At 48.0% G+C, this 18,499-nt stretch overlaps 1 protein-coding gene across 7 annotated transcripts in view; it reads right to left on the bottom strand.

Moving 5' to 3' along the window:
* Positions 1-18,499, bottom strand: part of LOC124010170 (acetyl-coenzyme A synthetase, cytoplasmic-like) — a 95,299-nt gene that overhangs the window by 47,747 nt on the left and 29,053 nt on the right. For 5 of the 7 annotated variants that reach the window (XR_006834374.1, XM_046322559.1, XM_046322556.1 and 2 more), the window contains exons 2-10: positions 16,372-16,537; positions 16,063-16,258; positions 10,649-10,740; positions 10,295-10,398; positions 7,002-7,074; positions 4,428-4,503; positions 3,646-3,730; positions 2,141-2,278; positions 1,081-1,251 (exon numbers count right to left, since the gene is read on the bottom strand). Coding sequence is in view for 6 of the 7 variants with exons in the window: in XM_046322559.1 (XP_046178515.1) it covers positions 1,081-1,251; positions 2,141-2,278; positions 3,646-3,730; positions 4,428-4,503; positions 7,002-7,074; positions 10,295-10,398; positions 10,649-10,740; positions 16,063-16,258; positions 16,372-16,495 (1,059 nt within the window). In the remaining variant the exon portion in view is untranslated. The remainder of the gene's footprint in view (positions 1-1,080; positions 1,252-2,140; positions 2,279-3,645; positions 3,731-4,427; positions 4,504-7,001; positions 7,075-10,294; positions 10,399-10,648; positions 10,741-16,062; positions 16,259-16,371; positions 16,538-18,499) is intronic. The other 2 variants (XM_046322558.1, XM_046322560.1) reach the window with 1 other exon arrangement.

Genomic DNA, 18,499 nt, shown 5'->3' with positions numbered 1-18,499 from the left:
CACACACACACACACACACACACACACACACACACACACACACACACACACACACACACACACACACACACACACACACACACACACACACACACACACACACACACACGGTTCAGTCAGGCAATATATACAAAGGAAGTGCTAGTATTACAACGTATAAAACCTTAACCAATCAGACCAAGAGGGTTCCCACCCAACATGTTAACCAATCAGACCAAGAGGATTCCTACCAACCCAACATGTTAACCAATCAGACCAAGAGGATTCCTACCAACCCAACATGTTAACCAATCAGACAAAGAGGATTCCCACCCACCCAACATGTTAACCAATCAGACCAAGAGGATTCCCACCCACCCAACATGTTAACCAATCAGACCAAGAGGATTCCCACCCACCCAACATGTTAACCAATCAGACCAATAATTTGTTCTTAACTGACTTGCCTAGTTAAATAAAGGTTAAATAAAAAAAGTTTTAAAAAATGTTGTTTGTTCTACTGACCAGTTCTATACCCATTCTAGTGACCAGTTCTATACCAGTTCTACTGACCAGTTCTATACCAGTTCTACTGACCAGTTCTATACCAGTTCTACTGACCAGTTCTATACCAGTTCTACTGACCAGTTCTACTGACCAGTTCTATACCCATTCTAGTGACCAGTTCTATACCCATTCTAGTGACCAGTTCTATACCCATTCTAGTGACCAGTTCTATACCCATTCTAGTGACCAGTTCTATACCAGTTCTACTGACCAGTTCTATACCAGTTCTACTGACCAGTTCTATACCCATTCTAGTGACCAGTTCTATACCAGTTCTACTGACCAGTTCTATACCCATTCTACTGACCAGTTCTATACCCATTCTACTGACCAGTTCTACTGACCAGTTCTATACCAGTTCTACTGACCAGTTCTACTGACCAGTTCTATACCAGTTCTACTGACCAGTTCTACTGACCAGTTCTATACCAGTTCTATACCAGTTCTATACCAGTTCTATACCAGTTCTATACCCATTCTAGTGACCAGTTCTATTCCAGTTCTACTGACCAGTTCTATACCAGTTCTACTGACCAGTACGCTGGTAGCCCCGTTGGCCAGGGGTCCATAGGTGATGTAGGAGTGTCCGGTGATCCATCCTATATCAGCGGTACACCAGTACACATCGTCTGGCTGGTGGTCAAACACACACTTAAAGGTCAGAGAGGTGTAGAGCAGGTAGCCTGCTACCGTGTGGAGGACACCCTGTAGGAGAGGAAGACCCAGGGTTAACACACAGAGGAACATGCATACATACACACACCTCGTGTGTGTATATATATATATATATGTGACTGAGTGTGTGTGTATATATACAGTGGGGCAAAAAAGTATTTAGTCTGCCACCAATTGTGCAAGTTCTCCCACTTAAAAAGATGAGTGGTTCTGGGATTTTTGCTCATCGTTCTTGTGTTCATTTTGACCCCACGGGGTGAGATCTTGCGTGGAGCCCCAGATCGAAGGAGATTATCAGTGGTCTTGTATGTCTTCCATTTCCTAATAATTGCTCCCACAGTTGATTTCTTCAAACCAAGCTGCTTACCTATTGCAGATTCAGTCTTCCCAGCCTGGTGCAGGTCTACAATTTTGTTTCTGGTTTCCTTTGACAGCTCTTTGGTCTTGGCCATAGTGGAGTTTGGAGTGTGACTGTGAGGTTGTGGACAGGTGTCTTTTATACTGATAACAAGTTCAAACAGGTGCCATTAATACAGGTAACGAGTGGAGGACAGAGGAGCCTCTTAAAGAAGAAGTTACAGGTCTGTGAGAGAGCCAGAAATCTTACTTGTTTTTAGGTGACCAAATACTTATTTTCCACCATAATTTGCAAATCAATTCATAAAAAAATCCTACAATGTGATTCTGGATTTTGTTTTCTCATTGTCTGTCATAGTTGAAGTGTACCTACGATGAAAATTATACAGGCCTCTCTCATCTTTTCAAGTGGGAGAACTTGCACAATTGGTGGCTGACTAAATACTTTTTTGCCCCACTGTGTGTGTGTGTGTGTGTATATATATATATGTGTATATATATGTGTGTATATATATATATATATATGTGTGTGTGTGTGTGTGTGTGTGTATGTGTACCCTACCTTTGGTTTGCCAGTAGATCCGCTGGTATAAAGTATAAAGAGAGGATCCTCTGCATCCAGCCACTCAGGTTCACACTGCTCTGAGACCTGTCCCATCACCTCCTCCCAACACACATCACACGCAGCATCCCAGGGAGTCTGGAAAACAGGAAATACAACAGGAGTCAGGTTCACACTGCTCTGAGACCTGTCCCATCACCTCCTCCCAACACACATCACACGCAGCATCCCACGGCGTCTGGAAAACAGGAAATACAACAGGAACCTGATCGTCAGAATACAGTAGAGGTAGAGTTACGGCCAAAAGTTTTGAGAATGACACAAATATTAATTTTCACAGTCTGCTGCCTCAGTGTGTATGATGGCAATTTGCATATACTCCAGAATGATATGAAGAGTGATCAGATGAATTGCAAAGTCCCACTTCGCTATGCAAATGAACACCCCAAAAAAACATTTCCACTGCATTTCAGCCCTGCCACAAAAGGACCAGCTGACATGTCAGTAATTATCTTGTTAACACAGGTGTGAGTGTTGACGAGGACAAGGCTGGAGATCACTCCGTCATGCTGATTGAGTTTGAATAACAGACTGGAAGCTTCAAAAAGAGGTTGGTGCTTGGAATCATTGTTCTTCCTCTGTCAATCATGGTTACCCGCAAGGAAACACGTGCCGTCATCATTGCTTTGCACAAAAAGGGCTTCACAGGCAAGGATATTGCTGCCAGTAAGATTGCACCTAAATCAACGATTTATCGGATCATCAAGAACTTCAAGGAGAGCGGTTCAATTGTTGTAAAGAAGGCTTCAGGGCGCCCAAGATAGTCCAGCAAGCGCCAGGACCATCTCCTAAAGTTGATTCAGCTGCTGGATCGAGGCACCACCAGTACAGAGCTTGCTCAGGAATGGCAGCAGGCAGGTAAGGGCACCTGCACGCACAGTGAGGCGAAGACCTTTGGAGGATGGCCTGGTGTCAAGAAGGGCAGCAAAGAAGCCACTTCTCCCCAGGAAAAACATCAGGGACAGACTGATATTCTGCAAAAGGTACAGGGATTGGACTGCTGAGGACTGGGGTAAAGTAATTCTCTGATTAATCCCCTTTCCGATTGTTTGGGGCATCCGGAACAAAGCTTGTCCGGAGAAGACAAGGTGACTCTTTGCATCAACTTCATGTAATTGTCAATAAAAGCCTTTGACACTTATGAAATGCTTGTAATTATACTTCAGTATTCCATAGTAACATCTGACAAAATATATCTAAAAAAACTACACCAGGAATTACAGCAGGACCACGATAGTCAGAATACAGTAAAACTACACCAGGAATTACAGCAGGAGGAGGACAGCACATCGACAAACAACTCAGGTTAAAACTCAAGATGTTTATTTTTTAGATTGAACTGTTGTTCAAATCGCCAAAAAAAAAAAGAAGAAAAAAGAAACAAAAAAAGAAAGAGCTATTTTAGGCACCTGGTAGATGAACGTCCGGTCAAAATCTGGGCCTACCTGCAATTTGTTGGAAACATCTCCATCTTGTGTCCTCAGTGCATGATGTTTCACTACTAAACACCTTGTAACAGTGGCGGATGCTCTGTGGAGAAAAGAAGAGCAGAGCTGTCGGCATAGATACCGGATGTGTTATCTGTCCGTAAGGGCAGTCAGTGTAGCACCGCTGAATATGCCCTATACACTGAGTGGACAAAACATTAGGAACACCTTTCTAATATTAAGTTGCACCATCGTTTCCCCTCAGAACAGCCTCAATTCGTCAGGACATGGGACTCTACATGGTGTTTAAAGAGTTTCCACAGGGATGCTGGGCCCATGTTGACTCCAAAAGGGATCATAGGTTTCACCTGGATTCACCTGGTCAGTCTATGTCATGGAAAGAGCAGGTGTTCCTAATGTTTCATCCACTCAGTGTATGCTTCTACATGGTAGAGTATCTTCCATATGGTGTTTATATGCTGTCATATGTCTTTTGGCTGCGATAGACATACAAGTGCCGTTTCACAGACACACAAAATCGCTACGGCGACAGATCGAGATCGCTAGGGGCAACAGACAGATGGGGCTTCCCTGTAGAATCAAAACTCTTGCTGTTGCCCCACCAACCCCACAGCTTGCAGAACATACAACACTCTCCATCAACAGGGTCTGGCTCTGTGTGTGTGCCACTGCTCCTATCTCAGGGGTTAAGGTAAACAGTATCTGTGATGAAGAGACAGAGACAGACAGAGAGGATGCAGTAGGTATAGGCAGAACCATGAGGTTTAGAGAGAACCTACTTCTCCCTACATTTCTCCAGAGCCTCGTCTGCTATCTGTTTCAGGTTGATCAACTTCTCCCCTCTGTACACACCATCTTGAGAGAGAGAGAGAGAATGCAAGTTGATAAGATAAAGTGTTCGTCTGAACTGTTGGAAACCCAAGCCCATATAGGAGGTAATTGCTTTAAAATGTTTTTATTCAACCTTTATTTAACTAGGAAAGTTAGTTTAAGAACAAATTCTTATTTACAATGAAGGCCTACACCGACCAAACCCGGACGACGCTGGGCCAATTGTGCGCCGCCCTACGGGGCTCCCAGTCACGGCGGCCGGTTGTGGCTGGAATCGAACTGAGATGAAGTGCCTTAGAACCCTGCGCCACTCGGGACCAGCCACGACCCACATGCATGGTGTCATCTTATTGGACATCAGCCACGACCCACATGCATGGTGTCATCTCATTGGACATCAGCCACATCCCACATGCATGGTGTCATCTCATTGGAGGACATCAGCCACGTCCCACATGCATGGTGTCATCTCATTGGACATCAGCCACATCCCACATGCATGGTGTCATCTCATTGGAGGACATCAGCCACGTCCCACATGCATGGTGTCATCTCATTGGACATCAGCCAGTCCCACATGCATGGTGTCATCTCATTGGACGACATCAGCCAGTCCCACATGCACGGTGTCATCTCATTGGACATCAGCAGGGCTCTAAAATGCTCCTAGATATTTTGTTGTGTGACCTGACATGTTTTATTTTAGGGAACACCAGTGGGAACCGGAAGAAAACCACTCCCAGATAAATATAGTTGTAATGATGGGCTTCGCTGAGGGGAAAATCGAGCACTCATTCAGAATATTAAACACTACGTCGGTGTTCTGATGACGTCATGGCAACGCCCGTGTCCGCCACTTTGTTTAGCCAGTTAGCGAAACAGTGTTCTGATGACGTCATGGCAACGCCCGTGTCCGCCACTTTGTTTAGCCAGTTAACGAAACAGTGTTCTGATGACGTCATGGCAACGCCCGTGTCCGCCACTTTGTTTAGCCAGTTAGCGAAACAGTGTTCTGATGACGTCATGGCAACGCCAGGGTCCGCCACTTTGTTTAGCCAGTTAGCGAAACAGTGTTCTGATGACGTCATGGCAACGCCAGGGTCCGCCACTTTGTTTAGCCAGTTAGCGAAACAGTGTTCTGATGACGTCATGGCAACGCCCGTGTCCGCCACTTTGTTTAGCCAGTTAACGAAACAGTGTTCTGATGAAGTCATGGCAACGCCAGGGTCCGCCACTTTGTTTAGCCAGTTAGCGAAACAGTGTTCTGATGACGTCATGGCAACGCCCGTGTCCGCCACTTTGTTTAGCCAGTTAGCGAAACAGTGTTCTGATGACGTCATGGCAACGCCAGGGTCCGCCACTTTGTTTAGCCAGTTAGCGAAACAGTGTTCTGATGACGTCATGGCAACGCCAGGGTCCGCCACTTTGTTTAGCCAGTTAGCGAAACAGTGTTCTGATGACGTCATGGCAACGCCAGGGTCCGCCACTTTGTTTAGCCAGTTAGCGAAACAGTGTTCTGATGACGTCATGGCAACGCCAGGGTCCGCCACTTTGTTTAGCCAGTTAGCGAAACAGTGTTCTGATGACGTCATGGCAACGCCAGGGTCCGCCACTTTGTTTAGCCAGTTAGCGAAACAGTCATTTATTTTTGTATTATTATTACTTATTTTAGCCCTTTTTCCTCCCCAATTCCATGGTTTCCCATTGGTAGTTACAGTCTTGTCTCATCGCTGCAACTCCCATACGGACTGAGGAGAAGCGAAGGTCGAGAGCCGTGCGTCCTCCGAAACACAACCCAACCAAGCCGCAATGAAACAGTGATTTCTAATGAATGGCTTTCCCATAAAACGTTTCAAATTATCTGGCATAATGATATCAAATTAAATCTAAAATGTTATTTGTGTCACATGCGCCCGAATACAACAGGTGTAGTAGACCTTACCATGTCATGCTTACTTACAAGCCCTTAACCAACAACTCAGTTTTTAAAAAAATGTAAAAAAGGAGTTAAGAAAATATTTACTAAATAAATTAAACTAAAATAAAATAATAAAATAAAAAATAACGAGGCTAAATACAGGGGGTACCAAGTCAATGTGTAGGGGTACAGGTTAAATATGATATCATGATGATTTGTATCAAATTGAGTGGTGTTTTGTTTTGCAAACTCTACCATTGGCCATGTAGAACACTGCCAGCCAAAAGCCTGTCTTTTGAGAAGTGAAAATTAAAGTGTAACTATACCCACCAAAATATATATTTATTTATAATAAACACGTTTTTACAGGGTTAAAAATTAGTTTCTAGAGCACAACTGGCTGGCTAGCTTCCAAAGCAGCTAGAATTCATATAGACCCAATATGCTAGATCTCAAATCAATTAAAACAAAATACATCTTCTGGTGCTCCTAGATTTTATGTTGTGCTCCTAACTTTTTGAAGTTGGGAGCACCAGTGCTACCAATTCATTTTTTATTTAATTTAATTTATTTAGAGCCCTGGACGTCAGCCACTCCACCTTACCTGCAGTCACCAGGATACTACACTGGGAATCCATGATCCTCTCACACAGAGACTCAGCGGAGAAACCTGCAAACTGAACCCACACACGCCTCAGTGAGGTTGTACAATGTGTATAACAGGGTGAAACGCCAACATCTAATGGAGTCATTTAACAGAACATTGTGATTGATTGTTATTGCCGAATCAACATTTGCTCAATATAAAAATATTAAATAAAAATGATTTGATGTTAGAGTTAGCCTGGTCCCAGATCTACTTGAGCGAAAGCACACAGCTTTATCATTTACTGTAAGCCTGCTCCTTTAAAAGAAACAAAAAGAAAAGCCACTTCTGCATTGGACACAGTTAAATAGTTCACAGTTTAACACTTCCTACCTCTCAATGTGACCATAGCGTTTTAATACGAAATACATTTTAGAACGTGACGGACTCTATTGTTTAAAAATGTCCTCGGCAAAATGGCATTGAATACAAAAGCATTTCTAAACTTTAAAAATATATATATTAAAAAGAAATTAAATGATCTGCCTTGTTGTTTCAAACTACATGAGAAATCATGCTACATCAGAATAGAAGTAGTGATACTGCAAACAGCCCAACACAATCAAAACATTGGCAACAATCTCTTATGTCCCATTAATGAATCATAAAACATTAGACAGCTCATAGAACAATGGTCCAGCAGGAAGAGGGACACTTACATTTTAAAATAGGTCTAAATATAGTCCTGCATACTGCATTAAAAATAACCTTGGGGACACACCTGACATGAGGTATTGTTCAACTACAAGGCTATAAACTCTACTTGAGACGCAAAGGTTATGACCGAAATGGTGTCTGGCTCAGCTTGCTGCTAAAATGACTATACATGTATTCTTGCTATGATCCTGGCCCAAATAGCATGCTGACAGTTCTAGTGTGGCTGGTCCACATTTTAAAGCACTATGTAGGGAATAGGGACCCATTACGGGGCACTATGTAGGGAATAGGGTGCCATTACGGGGCACTATGTAGGGAATAGGGTGCCATTACGGGGCACTATGTAGGGAATAGGGTGCCATTACGGGGCACTATGTAGGGAATAGGGTGCCATTACGGGGCACTATGTAGGGAATAGGGAGCCATTACGGGGCACTATGTAGGGAATAGGGTGCCATTACGGGGCACTATGTAGGGAATAGGGAGCCATTACGGGGCACTATGTAGGGAATAGGGAGCCATTACGGGGCACTATGTAGGGAATAGGGAGCCATTACGGGGCACTATGTAGGGAATAGGGAGCCATTACGGGGCACTATGTAGGGAATAGGGAGCCATTACGGGGCACTATGTAGGGAATAGGGAGCCATTACGGGGCACTATGTAGGGAATAGGGAGCCATTACGGGGCACTATGTAGGGAATAGGGTGCCATTACGGGGCACTATGTAGGGAATAGGGTGCCATTACAGGGCACTATGTAGGGAATAGGGTGCCATTATAGGGCACTATGTAGGGAATAGGGTGCCATTATAGGGCACTATGTAGGGAATAGGGTGCCATTATAGGGCACTATGTAGGGAATAGGGTGCCATTATAGGGCACTATGTAGGGAATAGGGTGCCATTATAGGGCACTATGTAGGGAATAGGGTGCCATTATAGGGCACTATGTAGGGAATAGGGTGCCATTATAGGGCACTATGTAGGGAATAGGGAGCCATTACGGGGCACTATGTAGGGAATAGGGTGCCATTATAGGGCACTATGTAGGGAATAGGGAGCCATTATAGGGCACTATGTAGGGAATAGGGTGCCACTTGGGACACAGCCCCGTTTGCAGGTGTTATCCCAACTGGTGTTCACATGCTACTGAACAGCTGATAACTCTGCAAGGCGAGGTCAGGCAGAACCGACAGGGGCAGGCATGACCCCATTCTCTACAGAACCCCCCCACCTTTGTCAGTCAGTACAGTCTGGAAACAGAAAACAAAACCAGTCGATTACAGTGTGGAACATCTACACACCTTATTAAGACTACATTAGTCGTATTAGCGGAGCTATAAAAAAAAAACAACCCACACAGGCAGTGCTAGTTGAGCTAGTCCTGCTCTCCCATTGGACAGGCGATTTATTGTTATTTCGTTTTTATAGTGAATTCCAGTAGCCTAAAACTGATATTTCCAGTTCCTCCCCATTGTTTAAGTGAAAGACAGACAATTTATCACAGCCAGACAAGTTGAGCCTGCTAATAACTAGAATACAAAGAATTCCAGTACAGATCTTTCTGTCAATATATGTCGTTTCTGAGTGGAGTGTAAATAGCTCATTTACATTTTTGGCTAAGTAATCATAATCTTCGAGCAACTCCCCCCCAAAAAATACTCCTGACTTGCCCGATGGTCAAGTGCCTTTTCAGACTTCAATATTTAACTAGAACGACTGCTCAGTTCGCTTGTTTAATGGAAATATTTACGATATTATTATATTTATTTAACACTTTATTTAACTAGTCAGTTAAAAATAAAAAATAAAAATCTTATTTAGAATGATGGCCAGAAGCAGGTCAATGATGGCCAGAACCAGGCCAATGATGGCCAGAACCAGGCCAATGATGGCCAGAACCAGGCCAATGATGGCCAGAACCAGGCCAATGATGGCCAGAACCAGGTCAATGATGGCCAGAACCAGGTCAATGATGGCCAGAACCAGGTCAATGATGGCCAGAACCAGGTCAATGATGGCCAGAACCAGGTCAATGATGGCCAGAACCAGGCCAAACCTGGACGACGCTGGGCAAACTGTGCGCCGTCCTATGGGACTCCCAATCACAGCCGGTTGTGATACAGCCTGGATTCGAACCAGGGACCTGTAGTGACGCAGTTCCTTAGACCGCTGCGCCACTCGGGAGCCCAGATGAAGTTCATATTCAGTTTAAAGGTGATTAACAGAATGTTTAGTTAGTGATTGATGTGATTGATGCCAGATTGAAGGTACAAGGACTGAGGACACTGATTGTTATTGTCGTCCGTAAGACACGTGCGTGTGTGTGTGTGTGTGTGTCTTTTTGTTTGAACAGTCGTCTGCTGATTAGGATATACGGGGGGTACCTTCTCAGAGAAGACCAGTTAGACATGTTCCTCTGTTTCTGTGCTGGGTGGTGTCTCCCTGTTGCAACTTGGAATAAACCCGGGATTGATTTCTGATCGACTTCATCTCTTCACCATTGTTATGGGATATAGATAGATATATATATATATATATAACTTTCCCCCCAGGCAATAGGGCAACCCATAATGTCAATCCCTGCACTGACCACGATGGAGTGGACTGCTCCTATCCTGGTGCAGGCCAGCATGGTGTACACCAGCTCTGGAATCATAGGGAGGTAGATGGCCACCCTGTCTCCCTTCCTCACTCCTGTTAACACACACGCCAGAAGACAAAATGGTGGAGGAGATAGATATAAATACATGGTATTTAACTCTATACGATAATGTTAAGTTAAAAGGTGATGTTGTGCTGGTTTTGACGGGGAAACTCAGTATTTAAAACATTTCTAAAGAAAAGCGGCACCATTTATGAATGTTCTTCACAAGGGCAGTAAATTGGGAAAAGTGGTAAGCTTGCCTATTTCTTTCGTATGCCACACTAAGGTGTGCCACCTTACCCATCTGCTTCAGAGTGTTGGAACACCTGCACACCTGTCCAAGCAGCTGACTGTAGGTGATGGCCTCGTGGTGATCAGGTGAGTTCCCTTCCCTAGAGAACAGACATTTAAAAAACATCAAGGCTTTATCTGAATCAATACAATATAAAAACGTCAAGCCTTTGATTATCCGAGTCAACAATTCAGGTCATGTTGTCATTCATCACAGTCAGTTAGAAGACACACCTGAAGAGGACACCTATTCCCTTATTGTGTCATTTTGGACTTTTAGTTTTAAACTTTCCAATGACTTCTCCTCAGTCCTCATGTTGCGTCATGTATAAAACAACGTCTGTCATTTCAATCCTAAAATGTAGCAATGCATCCTGTTGTTTGCTCAGACAGGATGTTCTCCTTTAGCAGCTTGTTCAGTCTATATTCGGGTTTGAATGCCTGTCCGATGTCGGTCTGTCTGCTTGTTTAGTTATGTGGCACACTGTTGCACAAGTCTGTCTCAACTCCCAAGCCCCGACCCAGTTACCATGGCAGTCTGCCTGGGTAAAGCTTGGATCTGACCTCACCTGTTGTACTGTAGATAGCTGACATTAACATCATCCCGCTATGTGCACGACGAAGAGACGTGGCTGACTGTGTTACAATAATAACCGTTAAAGACACCCAGATAATACAACGATCAAGAGCAGACCAATGACTGTGAAGCTGGCCAGGATGACTAGGACTCAGTCTGACTGAAGAGACAAAAATGACCATCTCAAGCATTCAGCTAACCTTACAACTACAGCTAACCGTACAGCTACAGCTAACCGTAACAGCTACAGCTAACCGTAACAGCTACAGCTAACCGTACAGCTACAGCTAACCTTACAGCTAACCTTACAGCTAACCTTACAGCTAACCTTACAGCTAACCTTACAGCTGTAGACTGTAGCTCCTAAATGACACAATACATTATTTACCATTAATTTCTGTTGGGCACAAAAATAATCTGTAACACAACCAAAACAAACAGCAAATTCATCCATCAAGTTTGTAGAGTCACAAACTTGATGTAATCATTGCGTGCTATGGGAATATGGGACCAAATACTGAACTTCAAGACTACTTTAATACACATACAAGTGAATTTGTCCCAATACTTTTGGTCCCCTAAAATGAGTGGACTGTGTACAAAACGTGCTGTAATTGCTAAACGATGAAAATAACTTGAAATTAAAGTCTGCACTTTAAAATCCAAAGAGACAAAACAAAATGGTCAGTTTTTGTATTAAAAAAAAGAAGAATTTTAAAGAATGTTTAAAAAAAAAATGTTTAAAAAAAGAATAAAAAATAAATATTGACCATGTATTTAACAAGGCAAGTCAGTTAAAGAACAAATTATTATTTACAATGACGGCCTACCGGGGCTTGTTCAGGGCCAGAACGACAGATTTTTTTCCCTTGTCAGCTCGGGGATTTGATCCAGCAACCTTAAGGTTACTGACCCAACGCTCCAACCACTAGGCTCCCTGCCGTCCCTCCACTCTAACCACTAGGCTACCTGCCGCCCCTCCACTCTACTCTAACCACGAGGCTACCTGCCGCCCCTCCACACTAACCACGCGGCTACCTGCCCCCCCTCCACTCTAACCACTAGGCTACCTGCCGCCCCTCCACACTAACCACGCGGCTCCCTGCCGCCCCTCCACACTAACCACTAGGCTACCTGCCGCCCCTCCACACTAACCACGAGGCTACCTGCCGCCCCTCCACACTAACCACGCGGCTACCTGCCCCCCCTCCACTCTAACCACTAGGCTACCTGCCGCCCCTCCACTCTAACCACTAGGCTACCTGCCGCCCCTCCACACTAACCACGCGGCTCCCTGCCGTCCCTCCACTCTAACCACTAGGCTACCTGCCGCCCCTCCACTCTACTCTAACCACGAGGCTACCTGCCGCCCCTCCACACTAACCACGCGGCTACCTGCCGCCCCTCCACTCTAACCACGCGGCTACCTGCCGCCCCTCCACTCTAACCACGCGGCTACCCTGCCGCCCCTCCACGCTAACCACGCGGCTACCCTGCCGCCCCTCCACGCTAACCACGCGGCTACCCTGCCGCCCCTCCACGCTAACCACGCGGCTACCCTGCCGCCCCTCCACGCTAACCACGCGGCTACCCTGCCGCCCCTCCACGCTAACCACGCGGCTACCCTGCCGCCCCTCCACGCTAACCACGCGGCTACCCTGCCGCCCCTCCACTCTAACCACGCGGCTAACCTGCCGCCCCTCCACTCTAACCACGCGGCTACCTGCCGCCCCTCCACTCTAACCACGCGGCTACCTGCCGCCCCTCCACTCTAACCACGCGGCTACCTGCCGCCCCTCCACTCTAACCACGCGGCTACCTGCCGCCCCTCCCCTCTAACCACGCGGCTACCTGCCGCCCCTCCCCTCTAACCACCAGGCTACCTGCCGCCCCTCCCCTCTAACCACCAGGCTACCTGCCGCCCCTCCCCTCTAACCACCAGGCTACCTGCCGCCCCTCCCCTCTAACCACCAGGCTACCTGCCGCCCTCCACTCTAACCACCAGGCTACCTGCCGCCCTCCACTCTAACCACCAGGCTACCTGCCGCCCCTCCACTCTAACCACCAGGCTACCTGCCGCCCCTCCACTCTAACCACGAGGCTACCTGCCGCCCCTCCACTCTAACCACTAGTCTACCTGCCGCCCCTCCACTCTAACCACTAGGCTACCTGCCGCCCCTCCACTCTAACCACTAGGCTACCTGCCGCCCCTCCACTCTAACCACTAGGCTACCTGCCGCCCCTCCACTCTAACCACTAGGCTACCTGCCGCCCCTCCACTCTAACCACTAGGCTACCTGCCGCCCCTCCACTCTAACCACTAGGCTACCTGCCGCCCCTCCACTCTAACCACTAGGCTACCTGCCGCCCCTCCACTCTAACCACTAGGCTACCTGCCGCCCCTCCACTCTAACCACTAGGCTACCTGCCGCCCCTCCACTCTAACCACTAGGCTACCTGCCGCCCCTCCACTCTAACCACTAGTCTACCTGCCGCCCCTCCACTCTAACCACTAGTCTACCTGCCGCCCCTCCACTCTAACCACAAGTCTACCTGCCGCCCCTCCACTCTAACCACTAGGCTACCTGCCACCTCTACACTCTAACCACTAGGCTACCTGCGTCCTCTACACTCTAACCACTAGGCTACCTGCGTCCTCTACACTCTAACCACTAGGCTACCTGCGTCCTCTACACTCTAACCACTAGGCTACCTGCGTCCTCTACACTCTAACCACTAGGCTACCTGCCGCCCCTCCACACTAACCACGCGGCTACCTGCCCCCCCTCCACTCTAACCACTAGGCTACCTGCCGCCCCTCCACTCTACTCTAACCACGAGGCTACCTGCCGCCCCTCCACTCTACTCTAACCACGAGGCTACCTGCCGCCCCTCCACTCTAACCACGCGGCTACCCTGCCGCCCCTCCACTCTAACCACGCGGCTACCCTGCCGCCCCTCCACGCTAACCACGCGGCTACCCTGCCGCCCCTCCACGCTAACCACGCGGCTACCCTGCCGCCCCTCCACGCTAACCACGCGGCTACCCTGCCGCCCCCTCCACGCTAACCACGCGGCTACCCTGCCGCCCCTCCACGCTAACCACGCGGCTACCCTGCCGCCCCTCCACGCTAACCACGCGGCTACCCTGCCGCCCCTCCACGCTAACCACGCGGCTACCCTGCCGCCCCTCCACGCTAACCACGCGGCTACCCTGCCGCCCCTCCACGCTAACCACGCGGCTACCCTGCCGCCCCTCCACGCTAACCACGCGGCTACCCTGCCGCCCCTCCACGCTAACCACGCGGCTACCCTGCCGCCCCTCCACGCTAACCACGCGGCTACCCTGCCGCCCCTCCACGCTAACCACGCGGCTACCCTGCCGCCCCTCCACGCTAACCACGCGGCTACCCTGCCGCCCCTCCACGCTAACCACGCGGCTACCCTGCCGCCCCTCCACGCTAACCACGCGGCTACCCTGCCGCCCCTCCACGCTAACCACGCGGCTACCTGCCGCCCCTCCACTCTAACCACGCGGCTACCTGCCGCCCCTCCACTCTAACCACGCGGCTACCTGCCGCCCCTCCACTCTAACCACGCGGCTACCTGCCGCCCCTCCACTCTAACCACGCGGCTACCTGCCGCCCCTCCACTCTAACCACGCGGCTACCTGCCGCCCCTCCACTCTAACCACGCGGCTACCTGCCGCCCCTCCACTCTAACCACGCGGCTACCTGCCGCCCTCCACTCTAACCACGCGGCTACCTGCCGCCCTCCACTCTAACCACGCGGCTACCTGCCGCCCCTCCACTCTAACCACGCGGCTACCTGCCGCCCCTCCACTCTAACCACGCGGCTACCTGCCGCCCCTCCACTCTAACCACGCGGCTACCTGCCGCCCCTCCACTCTAACCACGCGGCTACCTGCCGCCCCTCCACTCTAACCACGCGGCTACCTGCCGCCCCTCCACTCTAACCACGCGGCTACCTGCCGCCCCTCCACTCTAACCACCAGGCTACCTGCCACCCCTCCACTCTAACCACTAGTCTACCTGCCACCTCTCCACTCTAACCACTAGGCTACCTGCCACCTCTACACTCTAACCACTAGGCTACCTGCGTCCTCTACACTCTAACCACTAGGCTACCTGCGTCCTCTACACTCTAACCACTAGGCTACCTGCCTCCTCTACACTCTAACCACTAGGCTACCTGCCTCCTCTACACTCTAACCACTAGGCTACCTGCCTCCTCTACACTCTAACCACTAGGCTACCTGCCACCTCTCCACTCTAACCACTAGGCTACCTGCCACCTCTCCACTCTAACCACTAGGCTACCTCCCACCTCTCCACTCTAACCACACCCGTTAACAGCTTATCTTCTGACTCTGATGTCAGGTGTTAGTTACCTGTTGGTCTCAGTATACATTAACCTAAAACCCCCATCTCAGCCCCTGGCACTCTGAGAAACAGGAATTACTTGTCTGAGAAGTTAGATTTTCACACATTGACAAAGTAAATATTTGGTCACGTATGAAATGAAAAGCTCAATCAACTACATTAGAGCACACACACACACACACACACACACACACACACACACACACACACACACACACACACACACACACACACACACACACACACACACACACACACAGGGTGTTGATGTAGATACTGAATGAATAGTAGGTCCGTAGTGTCTAGAGGACTTCCTGTCCCATACTGGGGCGCTCCAGGGAGACTTGTATGCTACAGACGGTGGCTCAAAATGTAGTCCTCATTCTTATTCACTTCAACTTTTTCTGAACAAGTAGAAACAGTCAACTTTTGTCTTGTCTTACCAGTAGAATGCCACTCGTTCACCAAGGTTCTTGTCCTTCACGTTCCTGTCCAGGACGTTGTAGCACATGTTAGTTGTGGCTCCCTCCATGCACTTCACATAGATGTTCCCTTTGGTCACATCAAAGTTATACTGCAGAATCTGACCCGTAGGAGGTTTCTTCCAATAGAAATCACTAGCGACCTCTTTCCAGAATACTGCAAGAAAAAGGACATTCAGATTTTGTTCAGAGCACACAGACACACACACACGAGTCTTTAGTTATTCTGCGAGCAACAAGGACGGCTAACAAACAGCCTTCTTAACCTACCGTCCGGCTCCTCAATAGACTTCTTGTAAAGTTCCAGATAACGGTTGAAGTCAGGCACATGAGCATCCTTCTGCAGACCCTCCGGAGGATGATACAGCTTGTGGTGAGAGCCAGGGACCACCATCGTTGATAGCTCTATCTACAGTACGTCTGTCTGTCTATCTGACTGGAGAGAAGAGAAAGAGATTATAGAGGTGAGAGGCCAGGCCAGTCACTCCACTGATTTGATTTGTCTATCATCCAAGGCTAGAGGAGGGGAGAGACTAGAAGTGTGGCCAGGCACAGACAACTACAGAAAGCTTCAGGCATTGGAGCAGTACATTGTGCCTACACTCTGGCCACACCCCCAATTGCCAGCTTTGGTGTCCCTTCCACAGCCTGCTTAGTGCCAAGGGAGCAAATCAAAACACTCAACATGACACTCCCACCTTTTCATTGGCTGAGTGGGCCCTGGTCTGTTGATCACATTATTTTCAGAGATATTCTGTATGAGGGGGATTGGTAGGCTGGTTGTGACTAGACGCAGAACAGCTACAACCGATAGTGACTTTTTCATGGCAGGTTAGGAGAGAATTTGAGCTAATCCTAACCTTAACCTAATTCTCCCAATCTTAACCTAATTATCCTAACCTTAACCTAATTCTCCTAACTTCCGGTTGTAGGTATACTTCCTCTATTCAGAACCATGAATGCTAGGCTAAGACAGACAGACACAGACAGACAGTACAGACAGACAGTACAGACATTCAGAGATACGGTACAGACAGACAGTACAGACATTCAGAGAGACAGTACAGACAGACAGTACAGACATTCAGAGAGACAGTACAGACAGACAGTACAGACATTCAGAGAGACAGTACATTCAGAGAGACAGCACAGTGTATTCTGTATTCCTGAAGCAATAACCTCCCCCTTAATTAAGCTAAACACTATGACAGACAGACAGACTATTCTGTATTCCTGAAACAACAACCTCCCCCTTAATTAACACTATGCCACTTTTGTTTTGGAGCCGATTTCTCTCTGGGCTTTGAACGGGGCATCTGGCTCACGCCGAGTCATGCATGCAATCACTTTTCATTCGGTGGAAAGTCCTTCCACTGGAGTAACCCAGGAAAGATAATCGAATCCCCTCATTGTGAAAACGCTGGGCCAGGGGCGTGTTCATTGTGTTGCAAAACGTTTCTTAAAGAAAGTTGCGTGACAAGGAGAGCCCGCTCCCGCTGGTCAGAAGAAACACAAACAAATATCACAAGTCCACTACAGGTTACCTTCACTGACTCAACTGCAGCCAATCCCCCCCCCTCCCTGAAACCACACATGGATCTGCCAAAAGGCAAAGGTCCACTTTCTCCAAAAACATGAGTCCTACTGGACCAGACTGGGGCGGCAGGGTAGCCTAGTGGTTAGAGCGTTGGACTAGTAACCGAAAGGTTGCAAGTTCAAATCCCCTGAACAGGCAGTTAACCCACTGTTCCTAGGCAGTCATTGAAAATAAGAATTTGTTCTTAACTGACTTGCCTAGTAAAATAAATAAAAAAATTATTCTTTATCATGTCCACTGATGCCAGGCCCGAGTTCTGAGCTCTTCACCACCCCTTCCACCTCACTTAACTCATCCACTTTCATTTCACCTCCAGAACGCAGTCTGGCGCATAGATCACTCTGTTTGCACTTGACACTAATCTTCTTGGACATCCCAACTCCATATTATAATTTTTTTATCTCCGTATTCTTCCAATCCAACCTCTGCTTTCCTCATTCTCTTCTTCCCCTTCCCACCCCCCTCCATTCCTCCTCAGATTTTTCCCAACTTTTCTCTTCTCCCAACATTGCTTCCGGCCCTCATAAACATTTTCTCCTTCCTTTGCGATGGTTCAACTTCGAAGTTCATCAGTGGCGTGTATTCATGGATGCCAAGTGAAGCCAGGCTTCCCCAACTTTAAAAAAAAATGTATCTTTCGTCTCTGCGTTTCATAACGTTCCTTCAATTCACAGGAGGCCGAACGCATCTCACCAGAGAAAGCATCCGAGCCAAACGGTGCCCCTCTGTCTCTGTAGGCCCAGCTATCTGATGCGGTCTGGTCCAAAAGAGAATGACATTGTTTCCGTCGTAGCACTGAAT

Source organism: Oncorhynchus gorbuscha, linkage group LG22 (assembly GCF_021184085.1).
Source record: "Oncorhynchus gorbuscha isolate QuinsamMale2020 ecotype Even-year linkage group LG22, OgorEven_v1.0, whole genome shotgun sequence".
In the NCBI taxonomy this organism is placed as follows: Eukaryota; Metazoa; Chordata; class Actinopteri; order Salmoniformes; family Salmonidae; genus Oncorhynchus; species Oncorhynchus gorbuscha.
The sequence above is the reverse complement of the archived record's forward strand: the minus strand, read 5'-3'. Positions and strand labels throughout refer to the sequence as shown.